The following is a 15743-nucleotide window of genomic DNA, read 5'->3' on the forward strand; positions in this document are numbered from 1 at the left end:
TGATCTCTTTGAGGACAGGAGCCATATTTTATGGTTTCTGCATCCTGTATAGCTCTTAGTTTATGGCTGGCCTCCACTCTGGGTCCTCCTGTTCACATTTCTACCCTGCCCATAAGTAGACTTTTTTTTTAAAAAAACTTCAAGTGGTCTGTATAGAGGAAGCCTAAATAACCTCTGAAAAAGCCTTATTTTCTTTAAGGGAAACTTTGTGAGCAAACCTTCATTTTTTAAAATTTTTATTGATTTTACAGAGAGGGGAGGGGGAAGAGAGAGAGAGAAACATCAATTTGTTGTCCCAGTTATTTATGCATTCATTGGTTGCTTCTTGTATGTGCTCTGACTGGAGATTGAACACACCACCTTGGTGTATCCAGACAACTCTCTAAGCAGCTGAGCTATCTGGCCAGGGCCAAAACTTTATTTCTTTAATGCATGACAGCATATTCAATAGGTCCTCACTCCCCTACCTCTCCTACACTATTCCACATCCCACTACAATAGCCAGCATCCTGTATACATGGTAGACATGGTGGATAACCCTAAGATCAAGTTTTCCATGTCAAAATGTATTGAGTGGTTGATGAACACTCCAAGTGGATACTAGAACTTGCTGAGATGGCCCAAAGATTTTGTACAAACTCAGTTGATGCGAGCCCTCATCACTATTAATTACTATTTCTGTCAAGGATTCATCATAGGTCTTGCCTTGGACCAATGTTAGAGAGCCATTCTTTTAGGAAGCTAGGGAGTTATGGGCTTCTCCACCTACAGAGGTGTTTCCATGTTTCTGGGAAGTTGGACTAGTACAGAATGTGTAGAACAGAAGAATCGGGAACCTTCTTATCTCTCTGAGGAGCCCCGGCCCAGATCAACATGTCTCAATTCTTAATTTGCATATGAACCACGTGGAGAACATCTTAAAATGCAGATTCTGAGTCAGTAGGTTTGGGTCAGGGCCTGAGATTTTGTATTTGTAACATGCTCCCAGATAATACAGGAACTGGTGCTTCTTGTCCACCAAACCCACTTTGAGTAGCAAGGGCCCAGCATACAGACACCTCCTTGTCCATTGAACTTTAGAGAATGAGTGTCTCAAGGGAGGTTCCTCCCATGCATATCATCATTCATTTCAGCATCTACTGTAAGAATTGGGCTAAGTCTGTCTTTAATTTTTTTTTCAAACAGCATATCTAAGTTTTGCAACCACAAACACCAGCCAGGAGAATACATATTCCATGCAGAAAATGATGACGCCCAGTTCACAAAAATGTTCACGCTGAATATAAGAAGTAAGTCAAATTATTAAGAAATTTAAATTCAGTCTTATAACTCCTTAACTATTTATTAACTATAATCAGAAAGAGCTAAGTAATGGTTTAGAAGCAATGCTGTAACACTTTATATGCGAAAGCATTTTGAAGGTTTACTTTCGTGCCTACTAGCTTTGTTTATACACATTTCTCTACCTGTGCTCGTCCTTTGAAGCTAAGAGACGTATTCCATGTGCTCCGTAAATGTGTTTAGCGTTGTGACTGTTGACTTCAGTACTTGGAAAGGTCAAAAGTACTAAAGAAAGGCCAAAAGTCATATTACCTGCCATTTACTTATTTTAATAATTTTTGTTTCTCTGATCTATAAAAAGATGAGAGTACATGTTATTGGAAGTTTTGCAGACGCTTCTGAAGCTAAGAATCATTTCGGGGTGTTCAGGTAGATGGAGGTCGCAACCCCAGCTCTGTGCTGAGCCTGGCTGTGGCGGAGCGGTGCTCTGCAGGGCCGCCGTGCGGGGGGATGAATGACGTGGCCGAGGGACAGCCGGAGGTCTCGTGTCACCCCGCCTGGGACACCCCCCCAGAAGCACAAACTGCTCGGAGTAAAGGGGCGGCCTAAATGAAACTGACTGTGAAACCGTTTCTGGAAAGCCCTGTGCCTCGTGAGCTTCATTTCCTTGCTGTTCTCTGCAGGGAAACCTCAAGTGCTGGCCAAGGCGTCGGGGGTCCAGGCGTCCTGCTCGGCGGATGGGTACCCCTCGCCCGCGTGGACCTGGAGGAAGTGCTCGCGCACCGCCCCCAAGTAATACGACGGACGCGGGCGCCTCTTGCTTTGGAAGAACGCGAAACCCTCACATAGCGGCTCTTGCTCATGAATGCAGTTGAAGAAGTGATGAGCGTTTACAATGCTCGCTCCCAGTCCCCCGCACTTCTGCAGGCTCAGGGTCACTCCTGCGGGTTGGCGCTGGGCAGCTCCCTAGAGGGGGCGTCGCGTGCAGGCTGAAGGCCGCGCGCCCCCTCCTCACCGCTCTGTCTGCCCTTTCTTTTCAGCTGCACGGAAGAAATCACGGAAGGAATCTGGACCAGGAGGGCTAACGGGAAGGTGTTCGGCCGGTGGATATCGAGCAGCACCCTGAACGTGAGCCAGGCCGTCCGGGGGGCCCTGGTGAAGTGCTGCGCCCACAACTCCCTGGGCACGTCGTGCGAGACCGTGCTTTTGAGCGGGCCGGGTAGGCAGCTGCCGCCGGGGCGCACAGCTGGGGAACTCCCGCTCGGAGTCGGTCCCTGCTGGTCCTTTGTGTTTGGGGAATTTTACAAGAACTTACAAGGTTGGGTGTGTGATGCAAGAAGGCTTTTTTGAGTCAGGCAGGAATCCCCGGGGACCGCCCGCCGCCCTGCAGGCGGGGCGGAGCCGCTTCTCCGCGAGGTTCCGCGGCTCACCCTGGAGGTGGAACCCTGAGTCCCACAATAGTGACTGTCCCGAAAGACCTAATTTTAGAAAAACATTTTTAGTAATTTGGAGCAGCTGCCGCTTTCCCTTTTGCTTAATCTCCTTATTTGCCTTTAGCTTGCTGTTTTAGGATCTTTATTTTATTTTTTTAGAGCCACCCTAAGTTAATTCTGAAACCTGGCTGCCTACACCTATCGTTCAGAATCACCAGGATCCTTTAAGGTCTCCACATTCATACAATATAATGTCCTCAATATGTTTTGTGGTTTTTTTTTAATCTGACTTGTCTGTCCTGTGGGTTTAAATAGATGTAATTCTTATAATCCTAAGAATGTAAGATCATTTAAAATGTTCTAGGAAGAAGCTCTTCCTTTATACTGCCCGATTTCCACGAGTAGTGGAGTATCTTGCAGAGAGCTTGTAAGGTTGCAAGTCCCAGTGACTCAAACAGGGTGTGCGAGATCATGACGAGCATTCACTATAATACCAATCAGGAATCCTAAACTTTTGTATTGCAGGCCCCTTCCCTTTCTTCCAGGACAACATCTCATTCTATGCAGCCATCGGGCTCTGTGTCCCCTTCATTGCCATTTTAACCGTGCTAATTTGTCACAAGTACAAAAAGGTAAAAAAACACAACCAAAAACTCAAAGGTAAAAATGTATCATGCTTTCCTATTTCTGAAGAGCTGCCTGTTGCTAATGGACTCGCTGCTTTATCCCTGAAGCAATACAGGTATGAAAGCCAACTGCAGATGGTCCAGGTGACCGGCTCTTTGGATAACGAATACTTCTACATTGATTTCAGAGACTATGACTATGACCTGAAGTGGGAGTTTCCAAGAGAAAATTTAGAATTTGGTAAGAATCGAATGTTCGAGGTGTTTCCGTAGCATTGCCTTTCTATGGGAAAATCTCGAACTTGTACTCATTCACCATTTCTCCCGCAGGGAAGGTGCTAGGATCAGGTGCTTTTGGAAAAGTGATGAATGCAACAGCTTATGGAATTAGCAAGACAGAAGTCTCCATCCAGGTTGCTGTCAAAATGCTGAAAGGTACAGTGAAATGGTAGCCACAAAGGTGGGCGGCACAGGCTCCCGCCTCCCCTTCTCTTTCCCATCATTTTTGTGGGTGAGGCTCACCACCCTTCAAAGCTGAGAATGAGGTGTGTCGGGTTAGTGTCAACCAAGCCATGAATATAAAATGCAAGTCATGAATCCAAAACTCCGCCTCTTCTTCCTCTTCTCTTTGTTTAGCTTTTTTTGGGGGGGAGCTGGGGGAACCTTCAGTATCTGGGAGTACTGTTGCTACAGGGAGATGTTGTTTCTGCCATTTTGATGTATACTCTGGGTAGAAGAGCAAATTGGAGCTCTCTGTATCATCTCTCACTCCTGGCTCTATCCACGCCCATCTGGCTCACACCTCCACCCCTCCCCTTAGTTCACTTTGCAAAATCCCTTGCCCAACCCCCTGGCTTTTGCTCAGGTGGTCAGTGACCTCCAATGAACTAAAGTCTAATGGGCATGTGACTTGAATTTTTAACACAAATTGGCAGGACTGACTCTTCTCCATCCTTAAGTGCCTTTTTTCTTTTAGTTTCCATGTCACCGTTTTTTCTGCTTTTCCTCCTACCTCACTGACTGCTTCACAGCCCTTCCTGGCTGTCTTCTGGCCAGTTCTTTATGGGGAGCCCTGGAAGGCTCACTCCTGGGCCCCCTTCCACTTCCATTCCACATGCTCCCCATAGGCCGTCTCAGCCATGCCTGTGACTTTATCCTGAACACCAGTGGTTCTCATGATGGAATCTTTCTGCTAAGCTTCAGGGTCATGTATCCAGATGCTTGGCTGTCTCAGAAGTCCCTTTAATTCAGCTTCTCCAAGCTGAACTCTTCCAACCCTCTCCACACAACTGGGCAAACCAGAAACCTAGGACTCATCCTTGAAACTATCCCCATTCTAACACCCCAGGAGTGATTCCCACCAGGTTTCTGCTTAGTGTCCTTTTAGTCCACCCTCCCTCTTATCTTTATTACTGCCACCTTAGTCCAAGTTCATCTCTTCTGAATAGCTGCCATAGCCTTCCAAGCAGCTACCCTACATGCCCTCCTACTTTCTTTCAGATTCTCTATACTGAAGCCCAAGTGACGATTATGAAATGCAAAGCAGATCTTGACATTTTCCTACCTACCATTTCCAGTTGCTTTCAGTTACTCTTGAAATACCCTACACAGCCCTGCATGTGGTCACCACTCTGCCCTGAACTCTTGGCCTTCTTTCAGTTTCTCCAGAGCACAGTGCTCCCTTGCAGCTCAGAGCCTTGAACAGGCCTAGCCTCTCTGCTCGCCCTTCCCCTTCCACATAGTTCTCTATCACTCCTCCTTCAGATCTCAGCTTAAATATCACTTCCTCGGGGAAACATGCTCTCACACCAAAGACGGGATCAAATTTCTTGCTAGCTGCTGTCTTAGCTCTCTATAGACATTTCCCCCCCATAGAATTTATCACAATATATAGTTATATCTTTGTTTAATTACTCAATATCTTATTTGCCACATTAGTCTATAAGCCTCAAGAGGGCGGGGCCTCTATCTGTTTTGCTATGGTCTCTTCTTCCTTGCTCTTTGCCTGTTCTGTTCTTTCAATATAAAATGTTCTCTCTACCTCCTCACTGTGCATTCACATAATTAATTCCTATTTTTCCTCAGCTCTCAACATAGACATTTGGTTTCCCTTTCCCTATCCCTCTGAAGGCTAGGTCAGGTGTCCTTCTGGTGTGACTCCACAGCACCCTTACATTCATTTCCCGTATTGCATTTATCATACTACATTGTAATTGTTTGTTCATGTCACCCTTTTCCAGGAGACTCTAAGCTCCAGGAAGGCAGGGACTGTGTCTTGTCTATTACTTATTCCCTCAATGCTTGACACATTGCTGCATACATGGTAGGCCCTCAATAAACACTTGTTTAATGAATGAATGAATGTCAGGTAATGGTATATGAAAATGCTTTGAAAAAGTTAAGCACCCATAAAATGTATTATTTTGGTTATGAGGAATAAAACATGGACAATTGAAAGCCACAAGTCCCTATACAACATGAAGCAGCAGAAGACGTGAAGTGCTAGTGGGTCACAATGTGCAAGTGAAAGATCTCATGCCCAAGCCACAATGTTGGAAATAAGATTCTGTTGGCATCAGTGCTCTGGAAAAGCCACCATAAAGGCTAGGGTGTCTTCCAGGACTAAGTAAAGGGACCTGGAAATATCTAATAAAATCTTCATTGAATGTAAAGAGAAGTTACTATGTTTGTAAGAAATAATAACTTAACAGAGGGGTGGGTGCCTGGTGCCTGGATAGGGAAGCCCCCAAAACCCTGTCGTTGCCTCTAGGGCTCCCGCATCACCTGGGCAAGGGTGCTCTGACCAGCTGGCACATCAGCCTCAGTGACATAAGACTTTTGAATTCCTCAGTAATTACCCTCATGCTATGCTTCTAAGCAAGATTATGAGTACAATTTGCCAAGCTACCTAGACTTTTCTCCAGAGAAAGAATGCATAGTCAAGTAGATTCATTCCAGCCTACTCACCAGTCATATTCCTCATGATCAATTAATTAGTCTCTTGAGAGCTTGGTTAGTGAGAATTGGTCCTCACCATTGGACCCACTTACAAATTTAAGGTTGTAGACCTGGGGGCCAACAGGCTGGAGCCAGCCACCTTCACTGACATTCGTAGCTTGTTTCTCTATGAATTCAACAAATTTAAGAGTAAAAAAAAAAAAAAGAGCTTTTCCCTTCAGTGTATGTATTAACTTCTGTGGAGGAAAAGTTATTTCTTATTATTTTGTTTTGTTTTATTTTGCATTTTAAGAGTCAATATTAAGGGTTTTAATTTTGGTAGAGGAAATCCAATAGAAAGGCACATTATTAGATTCAACTTTTATATTATTATAGTATTTGAAATTCTGTCTTAAAACATAAGATATTATTCAAAATTCATGTAGTAGTTTACGTGTTTTTAAAATTTTTATGCAAATGTCCTCTGAACTGAGGAAAGTTTTAATTTATTAAATGACCTAAAATTCCCATTTTACTTTGGTTTTACATTTATGCTCTTCTGTTGGCAGAAAAAGCAGACAGCTCTGAAAGAGCAGCTCTCATGTCCGAGCTCAAAATGATGACTCACCTGGGGAACCACGAGAATATCGTGAATCTGCTGGGAGCGTGCACTCAGTCAGGTAACCAATTCCTGCTCAGAACTCCTGATCGCACACAGGTTAGCCTGAAGGCAAAGAAGACGTTTGTTCTCATGTTTCCTATTTTCTCAGTCACGGTGTGGGTCCTCGAACCCACGTGGAGTGAGACGTGAGTGTGCTGTAAGCAGATGGGTCAGTGTAGAGGATGCCTCTCTTTATTGGGACGTGCCCCACGATTCTAACCCACTTAAAAGCAGTCACCGTACTGCAAGTACATTCTGTGTGTCCTCCCTCTACCTTCTCCCCAGCTGCGGAGGGCTGCTGAGCGTGGCCACTGCCCCAGTGGGCTGCTTCAAAGATGCACAGCCAAGGAGGGATTTCAAACTTTATTTTCCTAGAATTCAACAGAACATGCACTCTGATTCTTTCACTTCTGCATAGAAATACCCGAAGGACGTGCCTCAGAGTAATTTTTTCTGGGACAGCTGGCCTAGGACTGAGACTAAAAGAGCAAAAGAGCAAATGGATCACAGAGGGGATGAGGCATCTATTTCTTCCTCTTCAGGCAAACCACGAATCAGCATGTATTTACCAAGTGCTCATCATGCAGCTCGCATATTATTTCCAATTGCAAACTGGGGAATCTAGGTAGACAGTGGTTATTGGTGAGGCCGCATGTTAATGGGCCAAAGTGGAAGGCAAGGAGACACTATTTTACAAAGGAGTGTGAGCAAAAAGCTGAAATTGAATTTAATGTATAAGAAGAGACAGGCTCAGAAAGAGTTATACTCTCCCAAAGTCAGGGGAGAAGTGAGTTCTTATCGAGTATAACATGTTCCCTGCTACACAGACATGTGAAAAAATTACTTGGCATTTATCTACCTATAATTAAAATTGTCACTATTTCAGGGCCAGTTTACTTGATTTTTGAATATTGTTGCTATGGCGATCTTCTCAACTATCTAAGAAGTAAAAGGGAAAAATTTCACAGGACATGGACAGAGATTTTCAAGGAACACAATTTCAGTTTTTACCCCACTTTCCAGTCACATCCAAATTCCAGGTAAGAGAATAGGTTAAGGTTTTTATGATTATGCATTCTAGGACACGTGCAAAGTATGATGGTTACACACCTCCCCTCTCACACGCCCGGCCAGCTTCTAAAGGCCGTACTCCAGCATTGAGGAGTCCGTGGGTTCTAAGACCTAGAAAAGTCACTTATCTTTGCTAGAGTTTCCCTGTTGATTTGGAACAATAACCTTTCCTACTTCCAGGCACTGCAGCTAAGCCAGTCTCTGTCCACCTGTGTGTGCCTAAATCACACCCTATGCACATATTTAGTTTGGGAAAGGTATGTTTTTCAGTCCCTCAGTCCTGCTGGTTAACATGTAGGCATTGGTGAAAGAAGAGAAGTCCTGGGAATATTGCACAAGAGAGCTCTTACCTCATAAATTGGATTTTTTTAATGTTTGTTTTTGTTTTAAGCCTCACCTGAGGATATTTTTTCCATTGCTTTCCAGAGAGAGTGGAAGGGAGGGAGAGAGAAAGAGAGATCGATGTGAGAGAGGCACATCGATTGGTTGCCTCCCTCACGTGCCCGGACCAACGCCAGGGATTGAGCCTGCAACTGAGGTACATGCCCTTGGCTGGAATCGAACCCAGGACCCTTTAGTCTGAGGGCCGACGCTCTAACCACTGAGCAACTGGCTAGGGAATAAATTGGATTTTAAAAAATAGGATAGATCCATTGACATAATGTGATGAGGGCAGAATAAAGTTATGGTAACAGTTGCCTCTGTGCTCTGTGTTGTGCATCCCTCCATCCGTGGGAATCCTGACTCTCGGCACTGGCAGAGCCCTGGTTTTGGTGTGTATGGATGAGGCTGGGGAAGTTTGGTGGGGTGCTTGTCCTTATCCTTGGCAATTTCTTGCTAACTGCTTGAACATCGTAACTCTGTAACACCGTTCTCTGAATGAATTCACAGGCACTCTGATAGTGTCGTTCCTTGATCCACAGTGCTTTCCTACTTCCCTGCATATGTGAAAGCTCTCCATTATCCTAAAGGCACATTTGTCGGAGGCTTTTATCTTTATTGGGGAACTTTTGGAGGGTACATTTGAGATCCAGCTTTCTTTACTTAGCAGATGTTTCAGGGCAGGCCGTTGGCCTCCTAAGGTCTGATACAGACCCAGCACCTAAAGCCCGTAAGGCCCCTCGGAGATCCCCGCGCATGTCTTTGTGCAGTTGCCCTTCACCGATTTATACCTGTCACACTAGTCCTCCCTTTTATATTCATTTCTCAGTTCATATTCTACAGCTGAGACAATTCTAATGTCATCTGCATTCTAGAACAGAAAGTCTGTCCTAAGGAATCAGATGTGTATGACCAGCAGTCCCTGGTTAGTAATAACCAAGGCTGGCGAACTCAGTGCCTTTCATTCAGTCTGACACTGGGATACAAAATGCACTGAAACAGTTACTTTTGGAATATTTGTGGCCTGAAAGCTTTAAGCCATTTTTAAAGATATAGAAACTCTAAGTTGGGGTAAGCTTGTATGCTGAAATAAGTTGAATCATTGTACATAATACATAGAAGTTCCTCAGTGAAGAGTTCTATATTATATACCATACAAGAGATTGGCATTATTGCTATTTATTAATTTCACAAGAAAAGGAAATAAGCTTTGCAAAGGTCACCTTGAAAAAAGGAGGATGGTAGAAAATGTAAAGGTCCTTGTAGACCTGTGTCACTTGAGCTGTTACAGGGAAAGACAGCTGAGCTTAGAAACAGAAGACTGAGGTACAGTTGCACTCTCTACCTGCTCCATGATTTCAGCCAATCATACTTATCTCCCAAGCCCAAGTTTTCTTTTACAAAATGTGACTTTGACACCAGCTTGTAGACTTGTAGGGGTTGAGTGACTGAAGTCATCTTTGAACTGTAAGACTCCACACAGATACCAGGCCCACTACGCCCCTAGTTAGACTGGCTCAGTTACACAGATGTTTTTAATTCTACAAAAAGTGAACAAATTGATGCTGTGCTTTTAATTTAAAAGCCCATTTATAATTGGAATTGATTTCTTTGATGAACTGTATTTTTTAAAAAATAAAGTGTCTACTCAGAAGACCATAAATAATGAAATAACAATTTTTTTAAATAGTATGCCTGGTTCACAAGAAGTTCAAATACACCAGGACTCGGATCATATCTCAGGGTTCAATGAGAATTCCTTTCAACCCAAAGGTAATATTTTATTCTAATTAGTAGCACTTAAAAATAGAAATGGATACAAGAGTTCTGTTATCTTTTTTAAAAGATGTATAGATGCAAAAGCATGTTTTACTTTGCTACTGTTATCTGTAGGCTCTCTGAACGCATATTTGCTTTAAAAGTAGTTAAAAACCAACAGTTTATGTATTGTGAATCTTATGTTAATGTTTAATAAATACTGAGGGCCATTTTGTTGGATCAGATTATTATTCTTAAAGTCATAAATTTATTAGAGCCATGCCATTACCTGGTACATGGAAAAGATGCTGAGTCATACAGAAGTTGTGTTAACCTCTGGTTCCTTCACTTTCTGGCTGGATGACTTTGGGTAAATTATTTAACAATCTGAGTCACAATTTTCTCTTTTGTAAAATGGGCCAAATAATACTTCCCTCATCAGACTATTAAAAGGATTAAATGGAAGAACAGTGAGTGTATAGTATGGCTCCTAAAATGTGTTAGATTGATGTGAATTATTTTCCCAACGTGACAAAACTACCTACCGCAAAAGAAGAGCATCTGAGACTCCTGGCTGATCCAGAAGCCATCTGTCAGCAAAGCAGCTGGAGAATTCATTTACCCCTCTAACCAAAAAGAGTCTTCAGGTGACTCTTCATGGGCTGCATAGCTCTCAGCATAAATAGCCCTCGTCCGACCAGGAAAATGATGTGAGGGCTGCACTTGCACAGCTTAGTACCTCATCTAATGGTGGCTTTAATAACTTCCTCATAGAGATTTATTTAATAAGGCCACTTCTTAGAGTCTTGGCAAAAATGAGGACCGGTTCTATTTTACAGATGAAATTGAATATGAAAATCAAAAAAGACTGGAGGAAGAAGAGGACCTGAATGTGCTTACATTTGAAGATCTTCTTTGTTTCGCTTATCAAGTTGCCAAAGGAATGGAATTTCTGGAATTTAAGTCGGTAAGCTCCTTAAAGAAGAAACTAACAACAACAACAAAAGAAAATTTTGAAAAAGATGTGGGTTTTTTCCTTGTTTATTTTAACTTATATCCCTTAGCCTATCTTTCCCAGCCTTGTCCACTGTTGGAGTCACCTAGAATGTTACCTGGTTATTGGCTAATTATAGATAGAGGCTCAGGGCCGGTATGAGGTAATGGGTATTACAGCCCTCCCAGTGACCCTGACGTGTCCAGGCAGGAAGTCCTCAGGAACCCCCCCTCACAACGAGGTGCAGCTGTGCCGGGCCTTCCTTAGACAGCCCAGGTTGTCAGGCCGTGCCTTGCACATGAGCATTTGACTCGGGATAAGAGGAGGCTCAAACACAGAGTTCCCTGCTTTCTAAGCTGCCACCCTGTGCCTATTTCGAAGTGTCCTGCGACGGGCAGCAGCCCTGGAGGCCTGCCTACTACCTCCACGATCCGTCAGGACCGTGGTGAGAAGGTCCTGGAGCCTGCCTCCAGCATGGTATCTATGTCAATTTCGTGTTCTTTGTATAATTGTCTTTCAGCCCTGCTGTTCTCTGACATTTCAAGTGTCTCCTGCCTACAAGCAGATTCAAACCATTTCCACCTACTTTCTGTCCTCATTTACTTACCTTCCATTACCTTCTCTTTATTTCCCAAACTTTTTCTCCTCTTTTTCCTTTGAGTCTTTTATTTTCCTCCTTCTCTCCTCCATTTCCCTCCTTTTGCCTCCTCTCTCCTCTTTCTCCCTGAATTTGGAGAGAATCATTTCAACTGTATTTTTCCCTTTAAGAAATTAGTCTCTAGCCCGGCCGGGCGTAACTCAGCGGTTGAGCATCGACCCAGGATCCTGGAGATCGTGGTTCGATCCCCAGTCAGGGCACATGCAGGGGGGCGTGCAGGAAGCAGCTGATCGACTCTCTCATCATTGATGTTTCTCTCTCTCTCTCCCCCTCCCTTCCTCTCTCTGAAATCAATAAAGATATACTTGGAAAAAAAAGTCTCTAATACAATGTTACATGCCAGTTACATCTCAATTTTTAAAAAGATTAACATGAAATAAACCAATAGCTTTGAAGACTAGAAAAAATTCTATTCATAACAGCAACTAAACCTATAAAACATCTTGAGATAAACATACCAAGAAACATCTTTATATGAAAGAAACCTGTGAACTTTACTAAAGGACAAAAAACAAACCCTGAATAAATGAGTTTTGCTATGTTTATAGGAAAGAATTAATGTTTAAAAGAGAAGTCAGTTATCTCCAAATTAATCTATATTCAGGGGTTGGCAAAAGTAGGTTTATAGCTGTTTGTATGGAAAAAGACATGCAGGTTATGATTATTGCAGTAGCCTCACTGTTTTACATACCCAACAACTGTAAACCCACTTTTGCCCACCCTGTAGTTAGCACAACCTCAACTAGAAGTGCAGGGTGTCCGTCCCCCCCCCCCCGGGATATTAAAAGTGCCTGTTACCTTCTTTGCTCTTCTTTTCCAAATTTGGGCATCCTTGCCCAATAGTTTAAAAAAATTACTGTCTCATAGTATCTTCTCGCCCTTCACCTCTGAGACAGTCTTCTCTTCATCTGCCTGCCTGCTGTCAGATTCCCCTTGTCCGAGTTTTAATTCGTATAGTTCACCTGCACCACTACAGTAGTGCTTTCGCAAGGATCTTGGTAGACACTGGAGGGTTATCCACCTGAATTGTCTGTCCCAGTTGGCTGCCTGTAGTTAAGTAAATACTCAAATTGCTCACAACTGGAGGTCAAGGAGCACTGCCTTTCCCCCCTGGGCTTGTAATGAGAATTTTTTGTCTTAGGCCCTCTCGCCTTGTTTTCCCTGTAAGCCTTCCCCTGAATCATGATGGCACTGTCTCCTGTTTTCCTTCCTGTGGCTGCTCCTCAGGTTCCTCTGTAGTCTATGTGATTCCCTCAAACATCACTTGAGCACTGGGTGGTTTTCGCTTTTATTTTTTAAGAGATGAGCAGTCAGGCAAATCAATGATTATACTGGAGCATGATAAGTATTGTGTTCCAGTAAGAACTGGGAACCCAGGGGAGGGACAGGCGCGTCAGACCTGGGGAGGGGAGGTGGTACAGAAACGCCTTTCTAAAGGAAAACCAGCAGGGAACACGGGATGGGGTCAGGAATTCGTAATCAGGAGGAAGTTTGTTGAGAAAGGTCATGAGTTAAACACGTTGAATGTGAGATTGATTAGGCAACAAAGTAGACACTTGGCTATGCCTGTCTGAAGCTCAAGGGAACTGTTTGGGTTGGAGCTAGAGATTTGGGTGCTGGTAGTTGCATCCCTGGGTTTGGATGAAGTGTCTCAGGGGAGGATGTGGAACCACCAGAGCAGCAGGAAGAAAACGGGTGAGTGACCTGCAGAACTCACAGAAGGAAAGACCTGAAGGAGGAGGGCTGGCCAACAGCACCGCATTCCCCTGAGAGGCCCAATCAAATCTTGCCTGGGTTGGCCCTGTGCCTGAGCAGCTGCGGCTGCCGGGCCTGCTGGGGAAGCCGGGGAAATGTAAAGGGAGCCCGCAAGTGGACAACACTCTCAGCAAGCTGGGTAGGGAGGAAGGAGAGCTGCAGGAATTTGAGTCTTTATGGTTTTTGTTTTTGTTTTTTAAGTACTGAAGATAGGCCTTTGGACCTTTGCTACTAGTGCCCTATTTCTTTAAAAATCTTCCTTCTTAGAGTTAATTTTCTTGACCACTTGGATTAATGTCATATCATGTTTCAATTCAGGTATTTTTCCTGATTCCACTTTAGTCAACCTCCCCAAACTTATTTTTTAGTTTTTTTCTGAATATTTTCTTTGAGGCTACCCATTTTTTGCCAAAACTATTTTTCAGTCAGAAAAGAGATTATTTTCTTCCCTACCGCAATAAGGGTGCTGGCAGATGGCCTCTGAAAATCCCTCTGGGAGCTCAGCAGAGGGCCCTGTTGTGTCTCTTATTTATATCAAGATATGACATTGGCTAGGTTTCCTCTCCTTTCTAAGAATCCATCCCCTTTGGCTTCTGGGAACGTTCCATGAGCAGCACAATGTCTGCAGCCACAATAGCTGGAGAAATGAGCCCTGGGTTCACTGACTGACTTGGTTACACTTCATGATGACTGCTCATGGCCCAGCAACGCTAAGACAACACATGAACTATACTTTCCTTCACCTGTAACTCCTGCTGAACTCGAAGGCTGCACACTGTTAGACTCTGCGCCATAGCAAATAACTCTCCATTGTCATTCTTTACAGTGTGTCCACAGAGACCTGGCAGCCAGGAATGTGCTGGTAACCCGTGGGAAAGTGGTGAAGATATGTGATTTTGGATTGGCTCGAGATATCATGAGCGATTCCAACTACGTTATCAGAGGCAATGTGAGACTGCTGTTTCTTACATGTTTTTCTACTGTTATTTTGTGTTCTGTCGTTGTGGTGAGCATTTATTATTTATTATTTTTTCTTTTTAATTCTCACCTGAGGATATTTTTTCCATTGCTTTTCAGAAAGAGTGGAAGAGAGAGAGAGAGAGAGAGAGAGAGAAAGAGGGAGAAAGATCTATGTGAGAGAGGCATATCGATTGGTTGCCTCCCACACACCCTGATCTGGGCTAGGGATTGAGCCTGCAACTGAGGTATGTGCCCTTGGCTGGAATTGAACCCAGGACCCTTCAGTTGGCGGGCTGACGCTCTAACCACTGAGCCAAACCAACTAGGGCAGCAGTTTGCTTTCTTATGCTTAAGTTTGCTGCAGCTCCAGGGAATATTCCATCTGTAATAAAAGGTGAGCAAAACAGCCACACATCTATCCTTGGGCTCATCAGAATAGGTCAGTTAGGGTCCTTTGAGTGCAAGCCACACTCAAAAACAAATCTCATTACTTGAATTTATTTCAGTTCCCTTAACTATAAAGTGACTACTGAGTTATATTTCCAATGATGGGAATAGCTAATAGTTACAATAAAGTACAACATGTAAATTACATATTAAATATAAAATTGTATAAGGCACAAATTTAAATTAAATATTAGTTAATGAATGTTTGTCATCGTATTGTTATTACACAGGGAAACCGAGACTATGACTAAATCTACTTGCTTAAAAAAACTGAGGGCAGGTGTGTTATTTACAAGGAAAGTATTAGAAATACTAGATGGTAACATTGTGTAGTTAAAAGAGTATGATTGTTAAGAATTACAACACCTGGATTCAAGCCCCTAGTCTTCTTTTGGTCTCTTCATTTTTGGGGTTTCTACTGCTTTATCGTTCCTACTTGTGAAATAATAACAACAAATGCTGATGTCATGCTCACCGTGAGCTAAGCGCTGTTCTAAGTGCTTTATATATATCAATTCAGTTAATTCTAAAGTGCCCATTTGTGGGTGAGGAAACTGTGGCGCAGACACATAACTTCCTGTGATTACACAGCCCAAGGATTAAAGCGTGAATGGTCTGAGCCTGAGCTCTGTATAACCACGATACAGTGTTCCCCATGGGGATTATACACTGACCTCAGCATCCTCGTGGGAATGAACCAATAAAACCCAGAACCAGCCCTGGCTGGTTTGGCTCAGTGGTTAGCGTATCAGCCTATGGACTGAAGGGTCCCAGATTTGAT

At 43.5% G+C, this 15743-nt stretch overlaps 1 protein-coding gene across 1 annotated transcript in view; it reads left to right on the top strand.

Moving 5' to 3' along the window:
* The window catches only part of FLT3 (fms related receptor tyrosine kinase 3), a 52631-nt gene that overhangs the window by 27180 nt on the left and 9708 nt on the right, over positions 1 to 15743 (top strand). Inside the window, exons 10-20 of the mRNA XM_016209434.2 lie at positions 1186 to 1289; positions 1965 to 2073; positions 2322 to 2500; positions 3240 to 3346; positions 3449 to 3581; positions 3671 to 3775; positions 6847 to 6957; positions 7825 to 7978; positions 10081 to 10163; positions 10988 to 11115; positions 14382 to 14504. Of these exons, the coding sequence (XP_016064920.2) occupies positions 1186 to 1289; positions 1965 to 2073; positions 2322 to 2500; positions 3240 to 3346; positions 3449 to 3581; positions 3671 to 3775; positions 6847 to 6957; positions 7825 to 7978; positions 10081 to 10163; positions 10988 to 11115; positions 14382 to 14504 (1336 nt within the window). The remainder of the gene's footprint in view (positions 1 to 1185; positions 1290 to 1964; positions 2074 to 2321; positions 2501 to 3239; positions 3347 to 3448; positions 3582 to 3670; positions 3776 to 6846; positions 6958 to 7824; positions 7979 to 10080; positions 10164 to 10987; positions 11116 to 14381; positions 14505 to 15743) is intronic.

This window comes from Miniopterus natalensis, chromosome 2 (assembly GCF_054644295.1).
Source record: "Miniopterus natalensis isolate mMinNat1 chromosome 2, mMinNat1.hap1, whole genome shotgun sequence".
Taxonomy (NCBI): Eukaryota; Metazoa; Chordata; class Mammalia; order Chiroptera; family Miniopteridae; genus Miniopterus; species Miniopterus natalensis.